This window comes from Podarcis vaucheri (genome assembly GCF_965113315.1).
Source record: "Podarcis vaucheri genome assembly, chromosome: 9".
NCBI classification, from domain to species: Eukaryota; Metazoa; Chordata; class Lepidosauria; order Squamata; family Lacertidae; genus Podarcis; species Podarcis vaucheri.
Genome location: NC_138767.1, coordinates 16,543,469 through 16,564,130, shown reverse-complemented (window position 1 = coordinate 16,564,130; position 20,662 = coordinate 16,543,469). Strand labels below are relative to the sequence as shown.

At 41.5% G+C, this 20,662-nt stretch overlaps 1 protein-coding gene across 1 annotated transcript; it reads right to left on the bottom strand.

The window, feature by feature from the left end:
* Window positions 1-1,609: 1,609 nt before the first annotated feature.
* LOC309541067 (uncharacterized protein) lies at window positions 1,610-18,781 on the bottom strand (the record flags this gene model as incomplete). Its single annotated transcript, XM_082238476.1, has 18 exons — window positions 1,610-2,097; window positions 2,746-2,790; window positions 3,797-3,841; window positions 5,057-5,113; window positions 5,569-5,607; window positions 6,447-6,485; window positions 8,975-9,031; window positions 9,940-9,978; window positions 11,819-11,875; window positions 12,711-12,773; window positions 13,988-14,026; window positions 14,506-14,553; window positions 16,331-16,381; window positions 17,340-17,384; window positions 17,615-17,659; window positions 18,020-18,064; window positions 18,661-18,720; window positions 18,770-18,781. 18 exons carry the CDS (start codon window positions 18,779-18,781, stop codon window positions 2,026-2,028), a joined length of 858 nt encoding a protein of 285 aa, XP_082094602.1. The 3' UTR covers window positions 1,610-2,025.
* Between the last annotated feature and the right edge of the window lie 1,881 nt (window positions 18,782-20,662).

Sequence of the window (20,662 nt, the reverse complement as noted above, 5' to 3'; positions counted from 1 at the left end):
CGGGAAGGGAGCGCCTTCGCCTCCTCCACCGCCCGCCTTCCAGCCCCCCATCCCCGCCCACAGCGCGCCGCCTGGCAGGGGGAAGCAAGCGGGCAGGCCGGGCTGCGTGTGTCTCTTGGCCGGGAAGCTGCGGGGAGGGGAAGAGCTGCGCTCCCCGGACAGCCCGGACTTCCTGCGGCTCCTTCCGAATCCAATAGGAGTTTTGTTTTGTTTTGGTCTCTCTTTTTCTGCAATTTGAGCTGCCGACACAGCCCCGTCCTCGCCTCCGATTAGGATTACCCCGGGGGATCCCTTTCCAAGGTTCCTCTAGTCCAGGGATTTTTCAATTTCCAAGAGACTGCGATCTGCTCCTGCTAAAAAACAGCAACTGGCAGTGATCTACCCATTGTATTGACCAAAGCTGTTGAGATTTTTTTTGGGAGAGGAAGACCCAAAGTTGTTGAGTTTGTGCTTTGTTTTTGGGGGTGACCGATCAGGATCACACGGTCGACCAGGGACGCCCCGCAATCAACCGGTAGATCGCAATAGACCTGCTGGACACCCCTGCTCTAGTCTGTTATAGAATTCTCAGATACAGAATTAAGTTTTGATAATTGCACAATGTGAACACACACACATAGGTATATAAACCACATTAAAACAGTACAGGAGAGCAATTCAAAAGCCATCTTGGCTCTCCCTAAAAACTCTAAATCAGTGGTTCCCAACCTTTCTTTGGCTGTGCCCCCACCTAAGCATCTCTAAAATCCTGATGTCCCCATCTGTGGCATATAATTCTTATTATTCAAAAAGTGAACTCCTGTTCACGTGGAGGAAGCCAAAAGGCCATTAACTGTTAATAATTCATTCTTGAATTGTCCCCCTTAAAAATCGAATTGCTCCTCTGTGGGGTGTGTGCCCCATGTTGGAAACCACACTCTCAATATTTCCTCTGCCTTCTTAATCCCCCTTGCCAGAGAACAGGTAGGCAGATAGCAATCAGGGAAGTTCCTGAAGGGAAGTAACCCCACCTTACGTGTGATATAATTTCTAACTGTACAGTACAGGGGGTGTCCTTCTTCTCCACGCCAGAATGCTAAACCCTTAAAAGAGATGTTTCTTCTTGGTTCTGGGTCTCTCATGCCTCCTTCCGAGGAGGGGAGGAAACTCTGTCGCAACAGAAAAATAAAGATCTGCCTTGCTTTCCCTCCATCCTGCCTCCATCCATTCATCTCTGACCGATCATGGACTTAGGGGACTCAGTCCCTTGGGGAGTTGGGCAGCGAAAGCCAACCATCCCTATTTTTTCTATATCAAGTCCAACCCCTGCAATGCGGGGATCTCAGCTAAAGCATCCATAGCAGATGGCCATCCAACCTCTGCTTAAAATCCTCCAAAGGAGAGTCCACAACCTCCCGAGGGAGAGACTGTTACTAAAAAGGGTCCAATTTAACTAACTTGCTTTCATGTTTCTTATGTTCGATGTTTTCCGTTAATGCCAAGTCTCACATTCTTTGGTCCCCAGTTTCAGTTGATGGTTGCTGGCCTGCTGGTTGGTGTTTTTTGTGTTTTTAAACAGATCAACATGCCTGAGTGTGTTTTGGTGTACTTTGGAAAATAGACAACACTGCTCATTTAGATAGCATTTTATTTCAAGTGTTAAAATCATTAAATGTGAATCACATAGAAGACTCTCTGGGTTTTTCTTTTTCTTTTTATGATGAAAATGAGAATGAGCTACACAGAAAGGCTTGCATTGCTTTAGTGGAAATGAGAACTAAAAGGCTTCAATTTGTTTATATAACAAAGCCTGTTGTATTTGGATCTTTACTAACTGAAATCAAACTCATTCTTGAAAATAAATGTTGACGTGAAAACAAGTTTCCCATCTGCCTAGATGAGAAAAAGAATATTACTGATTTCTGTCCACATTTTAATGTTAAAAGTAGTAAGTAGAAATTTCATTGTCAATGCTAGGCAGTTTCAAAGACCTCTGATGATAGTAGTTATTTTAGAGGCACAGGTTTCATATTAGACTTCTACACTTCAAACTTCAGCTTCCTCACTGTCCTGGAAATCCCCGAGGACATCGGCTGACGGTTCACTTTCATCAAAGACCTGTCAAAAATATAATAAAATTACCATATTGCCCCAAATATAAACCACACTTCCCCCCACAAATTCTGACCGTGAAAAGTTAAAGAATTTATAGAATTCTATGATTCTATGAAATCCTCAGATACTGACTTACACATACAATCATGCAATCAACAAAAACTGCTGTGATGGCACACAAGGCAAGAAATGAGCATCTCTCCTAAAACCAATGGTTGAACTACTAGAATGCATTTACTGCTAATAAATTAAACAGTCAACACGAAGAGCGTGATGACTTAGAAGCCGTGACCCACCAGTTGAAGCCTGATGGGCTAAAGTCTACCTGTAGTTGTGATCATTAAGGTGCACCTCTGGAGGAAAGTAAGCTAAGAATATTCTATTGCCTAGAATTTCTAAATTTGCATAATTTGTTATAGCAGTTATCGCTGAGCTACCCAGTGTGTGTGTATGCTTAAAGCAGTCATTTAAAATCTTAGGATACTTAAATTTGTGCTTCTATAGTTAATAATACTTTATCTCAAAAAGCTAAAACCAGCAGAGGGCTAAACTTTAGCCATACTGACTATTGGCATTCTCACAGCCAATGCCAAAGTGATGCTTATAATGAACTAACTGAAGCAGGGCAGATTTCTATGTTGTAATTTTTACCTGTTGCTCAGCAACGTTATTGTTTTCTTCTGTTAAAAAGGATATCTGTAACAAAACAACAGCAACCCAGTATATTACTGTTATATCTGTAGAGTTCTGCCAGATGCAAAACTTTGGTGCTGCCCTTTTTAAAGCAACTCCCTTTCTCTTGTCAGGAAAGAGGGTTAAAGGTGGTTTAGAGTTCCAAGGACACTATAGTTAATGTGAACTGCTTTCTCTCGTAATCATGGTTGCAAACTAATTTCAAACCATTAGGGAAGGACTGGAGTTCATTAGTATATTACTGGTTTTGCATAGGGGGATGCAGAGGTATGCATACCCCTAAACATTTTGTGAATTCAGTTTGGCTTCATTGAGGGGCAATATTTCAATATGAGTAGGAAAATGAGAGTACCCCTAAACATTTTTTTAAAAGAAAAAAGCACTGAATATATGCATTTTTAAGCACACTGTATATGCATTTTTATACACCTTACTTGGCTGGGGTCACAAAATTCAGAGAAGTGTGAATTTCAAAAGATTGCTCTGTTTCAGGTCATGTATTGTGTTGGAAAGTATGAATTAAGGAGGCTTGCCTTTAAATGGGAATGGGAATGGATTTCTCCACCAGCTCTAGTCCCAGATTCAATCCTAGGCATCTCCAGGTAGGGCTGGGAGAAAAAGCTATCCAAAATTTTGGTGAGTCACTACTAGTCTTTGTAGACAATAGTGTGCTAGGTTGACCAATGATCTGACACTGTACAAAGCAACTTCAAATTCTGTGTGTGTGCATGTGCTTATGTGTTTCTAAGGGAACCATGGTTAGTGTTAAACCTGGTTAGCATTGGTGCACCAGCAGTAATCAGCAAAGGCAAGGAAGGGAATTTTTATTTAGAGGGGAAGGAGAGAAAAAGGAGTGCACATGCACAAGGTTAGTTCCCAATTTGTAAACCATGGTCTGCTCTGTTTTGTATCTGCTAAAGACCTTGACAACTAATCCTGTAAGTTACTCATGAACACGTTATTCATAGCATCACACACTCACTGTACAATTCTCTATAAGAAAGCTTACTTGTGGTTCAATCTTCTCTACAGCTTCATCCGAAGAAGGAGCACTCTGAAAAAGCAAAATGGATAATGTTAAAAAGCTATGTCAATGACAAGGCCGCCTGAAACAGTGAAAAGGTCAAACAACACATTGGTTAAGTTGGAAAAACCCAAATACAGTCGTACCTTGGTTGACTAACATCTGGCAAGTCAAATGTTTTGGCTCACGAACGCCGCAAACCCGGAAGTGACTGTTCCGGTTTGTGAACTATTTTTGGAAGCCGAACATTCAATGGGGCTTCTAATTGGTTGCAGGACTTCCTGCAGCCAATCAGAAGGTGCACTTTGGTTTTCGAACATTTTGGAAATTGAATGGATTTCCAGAATGGATTCCGTTTGACTTCCAAGGTACGACTGTATACTGAATGTTACAGTTGTGCATGAGTGCCAGCCCTGACATCAAAGAGAGAACTCTGAAATAATAAAAAAACAATATTCTTGTATGTGTGGCATCGTATCTTCACCGATAGAAACATAATAAAACCTTTGAACAAAAATGTGTTCATGTCAAGTTGATTGATTGCAGTAGCAACTTAACCATAGTCCATTCTGTAAAACCTCAGTGTGATAAGTTACTAGATAAGATGTTAGATTCCAACTGACATCAGGAGAAGCATCACCATCAATGGTCAAGGCAGATGGGAACTGTAGTCCAACAACAGCTGGGGGGCAAAAAACTCCCCATCCCTGATCTAGAGGGAAGCATTCCTGCTAGTATTTTACTTCAAAAAAATGGAAGGAGAAGAAGTGTTTGGAAAAATGTAAATGATAATACTGAAAGCAGTGTCTTGCCTAAAACCAATCTAAGCATAATGCAAGCTTCTTATATTTAAATACGAAAAGGGAAAGTCCCAACTTCATTAAATGTTGCCGTATTACCTCTTTGTCAACCTCTGTCAAGTCCAAAGCAGATGAGTTCAGAAAATCAAGAGAGTGGATTTTAACAGCACAATTGTCTTGTTAAAAATGATTTGTATGGCTTACTCCCAGGTCAATGGGGTCAGGACTTTTTTTTAGCTATCACATCAGCAAATAACTCCTATCCATAGCAAAGAAAGGTATTGCCATATTTCTTCATATCACTAGTCATGTTATTGCTCCCAATATTTATATGTTTTGTTATCATGTTAGAAGTCATAATTCTACCAATGATGACCCTGAACCTTGTGGATACTTTTTTGCTATATTTCTCCGGAGAGTTGAACAGCAAAGAAACTTTACATACCTGAGAATCTTCTGCTGGAGCTTGCAGCTGTTTGACAGCAGGGTGGTTTTCAGCATCCTGGGCATAGAAAAAGAACCAAAACCTGTATTTTTTCCACCACATCAGTGCAGAACTTAATAAAAGCAACAGAGGGTCATGGTTTATCTAACCACAGCTGGAAGAGCACAGGTTCCTGTCCCTGCTCTGTGGGGAACCATTCTTACAACCAGTGCTATTTTTCTAGAAAAAGGGGTGCCGGAACTCACTATGAATGCCTCCCTTGTTACCTTAAAAGGGCAATCGTGGCCACCAGAGAACTCTGTGCCAGTGAATTCAGGCTGAAAAAAACCCCTGCTTACAACTCAGATAGGAACCTTTTTACTTCCAAAAATGTGATAAAAAACATCATTAGAAGAAACATAAACAGCAATATTTAATGGGGTATCCAACCTAAAACCGATGAAAGCATAATTAAAGCTGCTAATATATAAGGAAAGGGAAAGTTTCAACTTTATTAAATGCTGCCATTTTACCTCTTGGTCATCCTCTCTGGTGTCCGAAGCAGGTGAATTCTGAAAATCAGGAGTGCAGAAGAAAGTCAGTTTCTCCTCGCAAAAGCACAATTTTCTGATTAAAAATGATTTATGTGGAAAGGGCCCCTATTTTGATTGATTGCCTCACTGCTTAGATGACAAATGGGTCCATACATCTAGTTCAGTGTGTAGTGTAGTAACAAACAGCACAATCCTATAAGACTTCCTGTGAAGTGCCAAAATCGTCATTTGTCATCATGCATGAAGTGGAGAATAAGGCTGATCTATTAGATTTTGTAAATTCTTGATAAGTAAGGGGGAACCTGTGGCCTTCCCTAAGTTGTTGGATTCCAGTTCCCATCAGGCCCAACAGCAAGGTCAATGGTCAAGGATGATGGGACTTGTAGTCCAACAGCAGCAGGAGGGCCACAGATTCACCATCCTGGCTCTAGATGGAAACATTCCTACACTATTTTACTGCAAAAAATATTTATTTAATAAGGTGCTGGAGGAAATGTAAATGAAACTACAGTGGTACCTCGGGTTACATACACTTCAGGTTACATACGCTTCAGGTTACTGACTCCGCTAACCCAGAAATATTACCTCAGGTTAAGAACTTTGCTTCAGGATGAGAACAGAAATTGTGCAGTGGCGGCGCAGCGGCAGCAGGAGCCCCCATTAGCTAAAGTGGTACCTCAGGTTAAGAACAGTTTCAGGTTAAGAACAGACCTCCAGAACAAATTAAGTTCTTAACCCGAGGTACCACTGTACTGAAAGTAGTGTCTTGCCTAAAGACAATCAAAGCATAATGGAAGCTGCTTCTAATTAACTACGAAAGGGGAAAGTTCCAAGTTTATTAAATGCTGCCATCATACCTCTTGGTCAACCTCTGTCAAGTCCAAAGCAGGTGAGTTCTGAAAAGGAAGAGTGTGGAAAGTCATATTTCTCCTGACAAGTGCACAGTTTTCTGATTTAAAAAGATTTATGTGGAAAGGGCCCTCATTTGGACTGATTGCTCTTAGATTTCTGCACCACTGCTTAGATATGGCCCACATCATCAAGTCATAAGATCACAGCAAGGAAAAGTCTTGCCATAGCTATTGCTTCAAATATTTGTTTGCTTGTTTGTTATCATGTTAGAAGTCATAACTCCACCATTGGTGGGACTTCCGGGTTAGCGCCTCCGGCAATGGTGGATTTCCTCTGATCGGGAGGAATCCGCTTCATGGAAATTAGGGTCTGGACCGCCACGGCGAGGCAGAGACCCATCAAAAACCACAGGCGGGAGAAGCCTGTGGACGTGGGATTCGGCAGTCACCTTTTGCGCCTCCCCTACTTGCGGGGAAACCCGGTTTCGGGGATCCGGAGCGACGTGGGGTGAGCGGCGCGGTGCTTCGAATCGACTGCTCTTTTCACGGAGTGAAGCCGCATTGCTGTTGCCGGAGAGCGCTGACTTTTTCCTGTGGACAATTGGACTTTAAACAACTACCCGTGAGTAGAACGGAAAATTGGACTATGAAATATCTTAATTTGGCACCGAAGCGGGAAGGTTCTAAACAGGAAGTCCGCCTTCCGCTTTTGTAAATAGATTGAAGCAAAGACATTGCAAGCTAAAGTCTGGAAAGACTTTTGTAAAGAACTAAATCTCCATCGGCTGAAACTACTAAACCCCCCTTGGAAGCAGGAGAAGAGGGGGGAAATCTTAGATTGTTCAAGCCTGCAGGAGAGAGAGTAAAGAAAGATAAATTTCCACCGCCTTGAACCTGGGAACAGGTTGCTAGGAAGACAGACGTTTTGGGAAAGTCCATTGACTGTGAATAAAACGTTTGCTGATAGATAGTTAAAAAAAGAGAAACATATTGATTCCAATGTTTCCTTTTGCATTTAAAAGGAACAAAATATTTGAAAAAGAAAGTAATTTTGTTGCTGGATCTGCTTTTAAAAGGATGGATACAAACAGAAATTGTTTCCCCTAGAGGGAGCTTTGAAAACTGTTGTTGGAGTCGATCTGGGGAATTCTCCAGCTGTAGAGATTAAAGATCGTGAGAACCAGACATTGACCTTGAACAAGAATGTGCCCAGAAGAAGCCTTAGTGATTGCTTTTTGCAAGACAAGCGCTTTATTGGAACAGCTACATGAGAAGATGGATTTGATGACTGTTGCAGTTAATAATTTTGGACAAACAGTGAATACCTATATAGAAACCACTCAGGAACCGACCCAGGAATCTGCTTTGACAGGGCAAGTTGTGCAGAAGACAAAGGAGAAGGTTGCTGTTAAACCTCAAGAAATACATGTGGAGAGAGCCGAGGCTTTGCAGGAACATAAGCTGTTGTTTTTGATGACCGAACCTAGAGAAAGTCAGATTTGGAGAGATGGAGTCTCGTTTGGATTGGAGATGGGAAATTGGATAGATCCCCCTATGCAGGGCTGTTCTGGCTTCTGGGATCTGGTTTTGCGCCAGGGGGAGTCTGGAGTTGTGGGGGCCTTTAACTTTGGAGGGACTTTGAAACATGCCTTGAAATATCTTTTGGATTTTAGTGCTGACTATGGAGAATGGGCCGACCTGTCGAGAAGGGATAAAGATACTGTTAGGTTGGAGTCTCCCCGAGATCTACTCCTCAGTGATAAAGGAAGGAAACTAAGAACAAGATCAGCAGAAGACAAAGTAAGGTGCAGGTATAAATATGAAGAAGACCTGCAGAAGGGACATGGAAAAGAGTTAAGAGCCTCGGATAGAAGATCACCAGGTTGATGGATTAAATGGAATGGATAGAAAGGACTGACAGAACCCGAGACCAGGAAGAAGAGATGGTGGATGAAGATTGGAAGAAAGTTTAAAAATTCATTTAGAGAAATATTGTAAAATTAATGAGTGTTAGAAAAAATGTTGGAATGAAACTATTTGGCTTTAGTAGAAATGCTATAAGGAGTTATGTACAAATAAGTTTTAAGCTTTAGGGCTTTTTATGGCAAGATAAGGTTAAAATAAATTAAGATAATTTAATGACAGAACATAGTGAAAGATGGAAAGGATTTGCTGAGATAATTAATAACTAGAATACAAAAAAGGGAGGTGTGAGGAGGTCGATGAAACAAGATAATGAAAGATAAAGATTTGGGAATATTGGATTTGTTTTAAATTTTTTGTTTGCCTTTGTTTTTGGCTTTGATGTATTGTGTGTTTTGCTCTCTCTTTTCTTTTTATTGACTTGTATTGTTTAATGTCTTTTTTCTTTTTTTCTTTTTTCTTTTTCTTTTTTCCCCTTTGTAATTTTAAATTCTCAATAAATATCATTTTTAAAAAAACAAAAACTCCACCATAGATGACCCTGAAGACCTTGTGGTTACTTTCCTTCTGCGTTTCTCCAGATAGTTCACTGGCAAAGAAACTTTACATACCTGAGAAGCTTCTGCAGGGGACTGCAGTTGTTTGAAAACAGGTTGACTTTCAGCATCCTGAGCCGAAGAAAAAAAAGGAACAAAAATCGATATTCAAAAGTTTTCCATTTGTAATGCTCTCCCCACCACACAAATGGGCAACTTCATAAAAGCAACAGAGAGCTGTCCCACTCATAATGTGTTTTATCTTATACTTGTCCTCATGTAAAGTGTGAACTGTCCATTAAGATTGGCGTATTAACTATTCTGGACTCTAGATAAGGAATGGGGAACCTGTGGCTCTCCAGATGTTGTTGGATTTCAACTCCCACCAAGCCCAGCATCTGGATCAATGGTGAAGGATGATGGGAACTGTGGTCCAACCACAGCATGAGGGCAACAGGTTCTCATCCCTGCCATAGATGAAAACATTCTGACAACCCATGACCAAACATTTAAAATTCAAAAAATTCAAAAATGTGATTAAAAAAGACCATCAGAAGAAGCATAAAGGTAAAGGGACCCCTGACCATTAGCTCCAGTCATGACTGCCTCTGGGGTTTCGGCGCTCATCTCGCTTTATTGGCTGAGGGAACCGACGTACAGCTTCTGGGTCATGTGGCCAGCATGACTAAGCCGCTTCCGGTGAACCAGAAGGGCACGGAAACGCCGTTTACCTTCCCGCTGGAGCGGTACCTATTTATCTACTTGCACTTTGACGTGCTTTCGAACTGCTAGGTTGGCAGGAGCAGGGACCGAGCAACAGGAGCTCACCCCGTCACGGGGATTCGAACCGCCGACCTTCTGATCGGCAAGTCCTAGGCTCTGTGGTTTAACCCACAGTACCACCCGCGTCCCTTAGAAGAAACATAAACAATATTATTGGAAGGGGGTCTTACCTATAAACAATCAAAACATAGTGGAAGCTGCTTATAATTAACTATGACAGGCGAAGGTTCCAACTTTATTAAACGTTGCCGTCTTACCTCTTGGTCAACCTCTGTCAAGTACAAAGCAGGTGAGTTCTGAAAATCAAAAGAGTGCAGAAAGTCACATTTTACTGTTGAGCTGTGGATTGCTGCCTTGATGCAGAGAACTGTTTTGCCATTATCAATGAAATTTACACCTTCTTTTCATCAACCACAAAGAGATGGGCAGACCTGAGTCTAAAATGCCCAAATATTTGTCAGACACTAGGTGGAACGCACACGCAAAAGCCACAGAAGCTGTTTGGGAAAGTTACAGTGCTATCACTAATGCCCTCAGTCATCTGTCCTCTGACGTTAAAGGGAAGGGGGAGACCAGGCTTCAAGCTAATAATCTTTTGCAGAAGATGGAAGAACTGGAATTTGTGTTTATGCTGCATCTTTGGACCCGTGTGCTAGGTCATTTTCACAAGGTCAGCAAAGCCCTTCAGAAATCAGACCTGTTCTTGTGCAAGTTTGTACAGTTCACTTTTTTTTTGGATTTTATAAGGAAAATAAGAGAAGATTTTGATGAGCTTGAGAAACAAGCAAAAGCCACCTTGCCAAATGTTAACTACAAAACAAGGAGACAAAGAGTGGAGAAATGGCAAAAAAAGTCCTCCTGATGCCTTAGGTGCACTTTCTTCAAGAATTAAGTTTAGGATAAAATCCTTAATTCCTATATTAGATGCGCTTGAAGCCAATTTAAAAAGAAGAAGTACTGTGTACAGTGATGTTGCTCAATTGTTTTCCATTCTTGCTAATCTGACAGCATCTAAGCAAGAAATTCAGCAAGGTAGTGAACTGTTAATGGAAGCATACCCAGAAGATACTGACCTGAAACTTCTGGATAATTTTTTGCACTTTCATCTGTATGTGAGACAAAGCCATAGGCTTATAGAAGAGCACTCTCTGTCTCATACAGACCTTTCTCAAATTATATACAAGGAAAAAAATCAGCTGGCCTTTGCTAATGTGGAAACAATCTTGTGGCTATTTCTTAGCTTTATGGTCACTAACTGCTCAGGAGAGTGGAGTTTTTCAAGACGCAAAAGAATTAAAAATGAATTAAGGGCCACAATGTCTCAAGAGAGGTTGCCTGCACTGAGCATTTTGTACATTGAAAGTGACAAACTTAGACAAACAAATTTTGATGAAGTTTTGGATGATTTTGCTATGAGGAAGGCTAGAAAAAAACATTTTTAGTCTTACTGTATTTGATGGTTGTAGTTTACTTCTTAATATGTAATTTAAAACTGACTTTTTAATGAAAACATAAAGTAGATTCTAAAAGTGCCACACTGTCAGGTAACCATGATCATATTACCGTATTTTTCTGTGTATAAGACTATATTTTTTCCTAAATTTTTGAAGTTTAAAAGAAGGGGTTGTCTTATACACGTGTTATACATGGAAAGATACGGTATATACACTTCCCAGGCAATATAATCCGTAAACTCAAGGTGGTTTTTTATTTTTAAGAATAACATTACAACTTCATTTTCCTAAAAAATAATGTTTATTCCACAAAAGGTTTACAAAGTTCAGCTATTGCAAAAGTTTTTCAGTGTTAATTTTAACATTTATGCATTTTTAAAAACCACCATGGTATTTAACAATAGTACCTTATGTCCTTTAGAGGAGAAACTGTGAATTACAGAATTTTAAATACCTGTCATATCCTTGGCTTCAATCAATTTTGTTTATAGCACTCTTCCATTTTCTTCTAGTTGTGAGTGTAGGGGCTTGGGAGGGGCATCACAAGTAAGAGTAGCCTAGGGCCCTCTTCGTCTAAATCTGGCCCTGGTTTTCGTGTCAGAAGTCATAATTCTACCAATGATGACCCTGAACCTTGTGGATACTTCTCCAGAGAGTTCAACAGCAAAGAAACTTTACATACCTGAGAATCTTCTGCTGGAGCTTGCAGTTGTTTGACAGCAGGGTGGTTTTCAGCATCCTGAGCACATAAAAAGAACCAAAAAGACAGAGAAAACCTGTAGTGTGGAAAGTCTTATTTCTCCTGACAACGGCACAATTGTCTGATTGAAAATGATTTATGTGAAAAGGGCTCCATTTGGACTGAAACCTATCCATTCTTAAGGAAACCAGCCCTGAGTGCTCACTGGAAGGACAGATCGTGAAGCTGAGGCTCCAATACTTTGGCCACCTCATGAGAAGAGAAGACTCCCTGGAAAAGACCCTGATGTTGGGAAAGATGGAGGGCACAAGGAGAAGGGGATGACGGAGGACGAGATGGTTGGATAGTGTTCTTGAAGCTACCAGCATGAGTCTGACCAAACTGCGGTAGGCAGTGGAAGACAGGAGTGCCTGGCGTGCTCTGGTCCATGGGGTCACGAAGAGTCAGACACGACTAAATGACTAATCTATACAACAACCTTTAGATTTCTGCATCAGTGCTTAGGTGGTGTGAGAGGGCAGGAGTGTCTACACCTCTAGTTCAGAATGTAGTATAGTAACAAACAGCACAATTCTAAAATTGCCCACTCAGAAGTAAGCTCTACTGAATGCAGTGTAACTTAATCCCAGGTTAATGGTGTCAGGATTGGAGCCTTCGTAGTTGTCACATATGGGCCACACCAGCAATTAAATCCTACCTATAGCAAGGAAAAAAATCTGGCTATATTTCCTCATATTAATGGTCAAGTTATTGCTCCAATTTTATTATATTTTTTGTTATCATGTTAGGAGTCATAATTCCTGACCCTGAACCTTGTGGATACTTTCCTGCTATATTTGTCTGGAGAATTCAACAGCAAAGATACTTTACATACCCGAAAATCTTCTAATAGAGCTTGCAGTTGTCTGACAGCAGAATGCTTTTCAGCATCCTGAGCCTACAAAAAAGAACCAGAAACTGTATTCAGAATGAAACTTTCCCATTCATAATGTTCTCTCCGCCACATAAGAGTGGAACTTAATAAAAGCAACAGAGGGTCATAATTTATCCAACAACATCTGGAAGACGTCAGGTTCCTATTCCTGCTCTGGGGGGAACATGCTTACAATACAGATAGTAGTAGTAGTAGTAGTAGTAGTAGTAGTAATAATAATAATAATAATAATAATAATAATTTATTATTTGTACCCCGCCCATCTGGCTGGGTTTCCCCAGCCACTCTGGGCGGCTTCCATAGAAACCAAAAATACAGTAAAATATCACAGATTAAAAACTTCCCTGAACAGGGCTGCCTTAAGATGTCTTCTAAATGTCAGGTAGTTATTTATCGCTTTGACATCTGATGGAAGGGCGTTCCACAGGGCGGGCGCCACTACCAAGAAGGCCCTCTGCCTGGTTCCCTGTAGCTTTGCTTCTCGCAATGAGGGAACTGCCAGAAGGCCCTCGGCGCTGGACCTCAGCATCCGGGCAGAACGATGGGGGTGGAGACGCTCCTTCAGGTATACCAGACTGAGGCCGTTTAGGGCTTCAAAGGTCAACACCAGCACTTTGAATTGTGCTCGGAAACGTACTGGGAGCCAATGTAGGTCTTTCAAGACCGGTGTTATGTGGTCTCGGTGGCCGCCCCCAGTCACCAGTCTAGCTGCCACATTCTGGATTAGTTGTAGTTATAGGAACTATTTTACTTCAAAAAATGCAAAGAAAGAAAAACATTAGAAGAAACATACCGTATTTTTCGCTCTATAAGACACACTTTCCCCCTCCTTAAAAGTAAGGGGAAATGTGTGTGAGTCTTATGGTGCGAATGCAGGCTGCGCAGCTATCCAAGAAGCCAGAACAGCAAGAGGGATCGTCAAAGCAGCGATCCCTCTTGCTGTTTTGACTTCACTTTGCTTCTCTCTCTGTGCAGCGCCTCTTTAGTGCTGGAGAGGCGCTGCACAGAGAGGGAGAGAATTTTTTTTCTTGTTCTCCTCCTCTAAAACTAGGTGCGTCTTATGGTCGGGTGTGTCTTATAGTGCAAAAAATACGGTAAATGGTAATATTGAAAGGGGTATCCGACCTAAAACTGATGAATGCATAATGAAAGCTGCTACTGTAATAATTAAACAAGAAAAGACAAACGTTTGACTTTATTGAATTCTGCCATCTCACCTCCTGGTCATCTTCTCTCACGTCCAAAGCAAATGATTTCTGAAAATCAAGAATGCAGAAAGTCATATATCTCCTGATGAAAGCACAATATTCTCATTGGAAAATTATTGATGGGCCCCTCTTTGGACTGATTACTCTTAGTTTTCTGCATCACTGCTTAGGTGGTGAAAGATGGCAGATGATTTCACACTTCTTGTTCCGTATGCAGTGTAGCAACAAACAGCACAATCCTAACCATGTTCACTCAGAAGTAAGTCCTATTGAATTAAATGGGGCTTACTCTCAAGTAAGTGGGGTTAGGGTTGCAGTGTATTAGCTGTCACATATGGCCCACATCAACAATAAAATCGTATCCATAGCAAGGAAAAGTCTAGCCATAATTCCTTGGATTGTTGGTCAAGTGATTGCTCCAAATAATATTTGTTTTGTTAGCAAGTTAGAATTCATAATTCCACCAATAATGACACTTTCCTGCTACATTTCTTTGGGCAGTTTAATGACCATGACGCTTTACATACCAGACCAACTTTTTCCAGATTCCTGGAAGCAGGTTGATTTTCAGCATCCTGAGCCACAGAAAGAGAACCAAAATCAGTATTCAAAAATGAAACTTTTCAGCTGCTAAAGCTCTCTCTACCACACAAGACTGTAACTTCATTACAGAAACAAAGGGGTCTCCCAGTCATAATTTATCTTTTCTGCAGAAGGTTGCCTTTCCCACTGTAGTTCACCAGGGAGGAAGCATTCTATGCCAGTTTACAGCGCATGTTTTGAGGTTCTGCATTATACTGCTGAATATAGGAATAAATCTCAGCAGTTCATCAGTTACTTTGGTCAGAAAATAGAGACAGAGTCGAAAGACTAAAATTTGGCTAATTAAAACATAGTTAAATATGCTTTTGATAGAACTGATAAGGAGTTAAGTTGTTTCAAACATTTAGTTTGGGGCGGAATATTATATTCCATGAATTCCATGGTAATAAATATAAAGAGCCCTTCTGAGTCAGATCAAGAGTCTTAGGGCGGATCTACACTTGTCGTTTATAATGTTAAAGGTAAAGGTAAAGGGACCCCTGACCAATAGGTCCAGCCATGGCCGACTCTGGGGTTGCGGCGCTCATCTCGCTTTATTGGCTGAGGGAGCCGGCGTACAGCTTCTGGGTCATGTGGCCAGCATGACTAAGCCACTTCTGGCGAACCAGAGCAGCGCACGGAAACACCGTTTACCTTCCCACTGGAGCGGTACTTATTTATCTACTTGCACTTTGATGTGCTTTCGAACTGCTAGGTTGTCAGGAGCAGGGACTGAGCAACGGGAGCTCACTTCCGTCGCGGGGAACCTTCTGATCGGCAAGTCCTAGGCTCTGTGGTTTAACCCACAGCGCCACCCGCATCCCTTTTATAACATTAAAAGTATGTTATTAAAATGTGACACCAGAGGGCACTGCAGAGCAGCGAGTCACCGGCGATGGAAAACTGTCATTAAGCGGTATAAAACGTTACATTTAATAACGTTTAACGTTTAGAAGATCAATGTAGATGCAGCCTTAAATTGGCCAGTTGGATGCTTCCAGGAGACCAACATACAGGGCTCAAAGGCAAGAGCTCACCTTGATTGTTTACCCATTAGCAACTGGCACAATATAGAGCTGCCATTTAGCTGTCATGGCTGACACACCATTGATTTATCCTCATTTAACAATTTCTAAGCCAGTGGTAGGGAACCTGTGGCCTTAATAATAATAATAATAATAATAATAATAATAATAATAATAATTTATTTATACCCTGCCCATCTGGCTGGGTTTCCCCAGCCACTCTGGGCGGCTTCCAACAAAATATTAAAAAGACATTAAAACATCAGTCATTAAAAACTTCCCTAAAAAGGGCTGCCTTCAGATGTCTTCTAAAAGCCAGACAGTTGTTTATTTCCTTGAATCTGATGGGAGGGTGTTCCACAGGCCGGGTGCCACTACCAAGAAGGCCCTCTGCCTGTTTCCCTGTAACTTCGCTTCTCACAGTGAGGGAACCGCCAGAAGGCCCTTGGCGCTGGCCTACCAGATATTGCTGCCCTTCAACACCCATCATGTCTGGCTGCTGGCCATTTTGGCTGTGCTGCGTAGGAACTCAGCGCCCAACAGGACGTGGCTGGACACAGGTTTTCCACCGCTGTTCTAAGCCAGCGACCCACCTGATATAGCTCATTTCATATGCTTGTTCTGTGCAGTGCACATAACTTTGTTTTGACCATCCTGAGTCTACCACCTGCATTTCCAGTACTTGTGTGAATGAGAGGCAAAGGGGGAAATGTCTCTGTTTCAGTGGAGAGGATGTTTCACACACCGGTGTTTTTAGCGCCCGAGTGCTCTTGGAAGTAGGCTTATCTTCAGAATCCTTCAAACACAGAAAAAAAAAAATCAGCAATACTTCAAAATGAAACTGCCATGCCCTAATATTTCAATATTTCATTCACAACCAGGGACGGATTTAGGTTTGATGAAGCCCTAAGCTACTGAATGCATTGGGGCCCTTTATATGTCCTGCTGTCTTTTGTCAACAACAAATTGTCGCTGTTTTTTGTGTTGAATATATGCTATATGGTAATTTATGGACCTAATAGGTATCTAAAGCCATTTGCACATAACAAAATATGTATTTTATCAAAGTAATTGTTGAACTGAAATACAATTAAGAAGAGGTATATTAATAGTGAAATTTTGGGGAGCACCCCCAAGAGAGTGGGGCCCTAAGCTATCGCTTGTTTAGCTTATACGTAAATCCGGCTCTGTTCACAACATACTGCTGTGTTTTAGTAAAAAGCCTTTTGGTGGAAACATAAACGATTTGGTGGCTGGAACGCCTGTTTTATTCATTATAGGCCTGTTCAGTTTGCTAATTTCAAAGGCTGGGGTGGCCCATACCAAACACCAATTCATAGTTGGCTGCTTGGGGACCAAACCATATGCCTTTCTCTCCCATTAGCTCCTGAGATCCTGAATGCAAATGGAAAATGGGCAAAATATAGGTTGCAGTAGTTATCGTTGGCCTGCTTTGGACTAATTATGAAGTGCTGGGAGCTTGGAGCTTGAGAGAGTACAGGGAGATGTAGAGGCAAGAAGCACATTGACTCAAGACTCATGTATGAAGTACCAAGTGATGGTATGGCATGATATCTGATCCACGTCTTTAAAACCCAAAGCTGAACAATTAAATGGGCTCTATCAGAACATTAACAATGAAAGGGGGATCTGTAACTGAGCCCGTGAAACCATTCTGAAATATTGCAGTTATAAACCGCTAAGAGGAGGGATGTCCCAGTTGTCGTGAAATAGAATCCTTTTCGTTTTCTTGCCTTATCTTCCTTGGTTTTCCTGCTCCCAACATTAGAAGGATGGTCCTGAAAACAAATATCAAAAACTAGTACAGTATGTGAAAAACCGTATCACACAATATGATGTTTTCTTTCTCATATTAGTTCAGTGTGTTATAGGTTTGGGGGAGACACTCTGAATGATAGCTGTGGGTCTCTTCCTAACCTGTGACCCTGTATTTGTGAGTTTAGCATCGAGTAGAAGAAACCTGTTAAAGCAGTTCCTTTGTGAAATAATAACTCTTTTGGTTCCTTACCTTTTCTTCCTTGGGTATGTCGCCTTCAGCTTTAGAAGAATGCTCCTGAAAATAAAAATCAAACATTAGTTTGTGTGGGGAAAATGCATCTCACAATATGACATCGTCTTTCAGAGAGACAGAAACATGGCTGATCTGTGCTGGACCTAAAATGGTGGCTTGGGACTTCCCTGCAAACCAACTGGAGAAGGAAGATCTGTTGGGGTGTTCATGCTGTGAGCCCCTCCATCTTACGCTCAGGTTGTATAGATGTGTATATATGAAACCATATGCCCTAAGGACACCACAGTCTCCATTGACCTTCACTCCAAGGGATCGGAACCTTGGCTATGTGCAGGGTCCCATGGAATCTCTTGCTGCTTGGAGACTGGGGTGTGTGCCACGGGGTCCTTTTAGGTTCCTTACCTTTTCTTCTTCAGCCTTGTCACTTACAGCTGAAGTCAAAGGGTCCTGATAACAAATACCAAATATTAACGTGTAAAAAATACAGTCGTACCTTGGTTCTCAAACGTCTTGGTTCTCAAACAACTCGGCAAGCCTGGAAGTAAATGTTCCAGTTTGCAAACTTTTTTCGGAAGCTGAATGTGCTCCTTTTTGAGTGTTACGCTTCCGATTTCGAGCCCCACACTTCCGTTTAGAGTGTTATGCTGAGGTCTGTCTGTTTTTGCTATTTATTTTGCGTTTTTGTGGCTCTTTTTCTTTTGGTGTGTGACATTGTGGAACCCAGTTCAGCTACTGATTGACTGTGTGAGTGCAGTACATTGTTTATTGCTTTCATTTTATGGATCAATGATCTTGTTAGATAGGAAAATTCATGTTAAATTGCTGTTTTTGGGTTATTGCTTTAAAAAGTCTGGAAAGGATTAATCTATTTTGCATTACTTGCTATGGGAAAGTGTGCCTTGCTTTTGGAACACTTTGGTTTTGGAATGGACTTCCGGAACAGATTAAGTTTGAGAACCAAGGTACCACTGTAAATAAATCACATCTCACAATAGGATGTTGTCTTTCCCAGATCTATTCAGCAGAAAGGAAGCTTTGCATACCTTTTCAGGTTTCCCATTTTCTTTTTCTGCTTTAGCTTCTTTCTCCTGGTGATCATCATGCTTAAAGCAAAGAAAAAGTACCAATATCAGTATTTCATCTGGCACTTACTTCATGCCTCATGACTGTCAGATAGGAACTTCTCTGAAGTGAGAAGTCTTCATATGATCCATGATCATAACTGAATCCTGTTTAATCAGTTCTGTGCAGTGCACATAACTTTGTTTTTACCATCCTGAATCTACCACCTGCATTTCCAGTACTTGTGTGAATGAGAGGCAAAGGGGGAAAAGTGGAGAGGATGTTTCACACACCGGTGTTTTCAGCGCCCGAGTCCTCTTGGAAGTAGGTTTATCTTCAGAATCCTTCAAACACAGAAAAAACAAAAACAAATATCAGCAATACTTCAAAATGAAACTGCCATGCCCTAATATTTCATTCACAACCAGGGACAGATTTAGGTTTCATGAGGCCCTACTGAAGGCAATGGGGCCCTTTATATGTCCTGCTGTCCTTTGTCAACAACAAATTGTTGCTGTTTTTTTGTGTTGAATATATGCTATATGGTAATTTATGGACCTAATAGGTATCTAAAGCCATTTGCACATAACAAAATATGTATTTTATCAAAGTAATTGTTGAACTGAAATACAGTTAAGAAGAGGTATATTAATAGTGAAATTTTTGGGGGCACCCCCCAAGAGAGTGGGGCCCTAAGCTATAGCTTGTTTAGCTTATACGTAAATCCGGCACTGTTCACAACACACTGCTGTGTTTTAGTAAAAAGCCTTTTGGTGGAAACATAAATGATTTGGTGGCTGGAACGCCTGTTTTATTGATTATAGGCCTGTTCAGTTTGCTAATTTCAAAGGCTGAAGTGGCCCATAAGGTAAAGGTAAAGGGACCCCTGACCATTAGGTCCAGTCGTGACCGACTCTGGGGTTGCGGTGCTCATCTCGCTTTATTGGCCGAGGGAGCCGGGTACAGCTTCCGGGTCACGTGGCCAGCATGACTAAGCCACTTCTGGCAAACCAGAGCAGCGCACAGAAACGCCATTTACCTTCCCGCCGGAGCGGTACCTATTTATCTACTTGCACTTTGACGTGCTTTCGAACTGCTAGGTTGTCAGGAGCAGGGACTGAGCAACGGGAGCTCACCCCGTTGCGGGGATTCGAACCGCCGAGCTTCCGATCGGCAAGTCCTAGGCTCTGTGGTTTAACCTACAATATAGGTTGCAGTAGTTATCGTTGGCCTGCTTTGGACTAATTATGAACTGCCGAGAGCTTGGAGCTTGAGAGAGTACAGGGAGATGAAGAGGCAAGAAGCACATTGACTCAAGACTCATGTATGAAGCACCAAGCAATGATATGGCATTATATCTAATCCACGTCTTTAAAACCCGAAGCTGAACAATTAAATGGGCTCTATCAGAAGATTAACAATGAAAGGAGGATCTGTTTTATTCATTATAGGCCTGTTCAGTTTGCTAATTTCAAAGGCTGGGGTGGCCCATACCAAACACCAATTCATAGTTGGCTGCTTGGGGACCAAACCATATGCCTTTCTCTCCCATTAGCTCCTGAGATCCTGAATGCAAATGGAAACTGGGCAAAATATAGGTTGCAGTAGTTATCGTTGGCCTGCTTTGGACTAATTATGAAGTGCTGGGAGCTTGGAGCTTGAGAGAGTACAGGGAGATGTAGAGGCAAGAAGCACATTGACTCAAGACTCATGTATGAAGTACCAAGTGATGGTATGGCATGATATCTGATCCACGTCTTTAAAACCCAAAGCTGAACAATTAAATGGGCTCTATCAGAACATTAAAAATGAAAGGGGGATCTGTAACTGAGCCCGTGAAACCATTCTGAAATATTGCAGTTATAAACCGCTTAGAGGAGGAATGTCCCAGTTGTCGTGAAATAGAATCCTTTTCGTTTTCTTGCCTTATCTTCCTTGGTTTTCCCGCTCCCAACATTAGAAGGTTGGTCCTGAAAACAAATA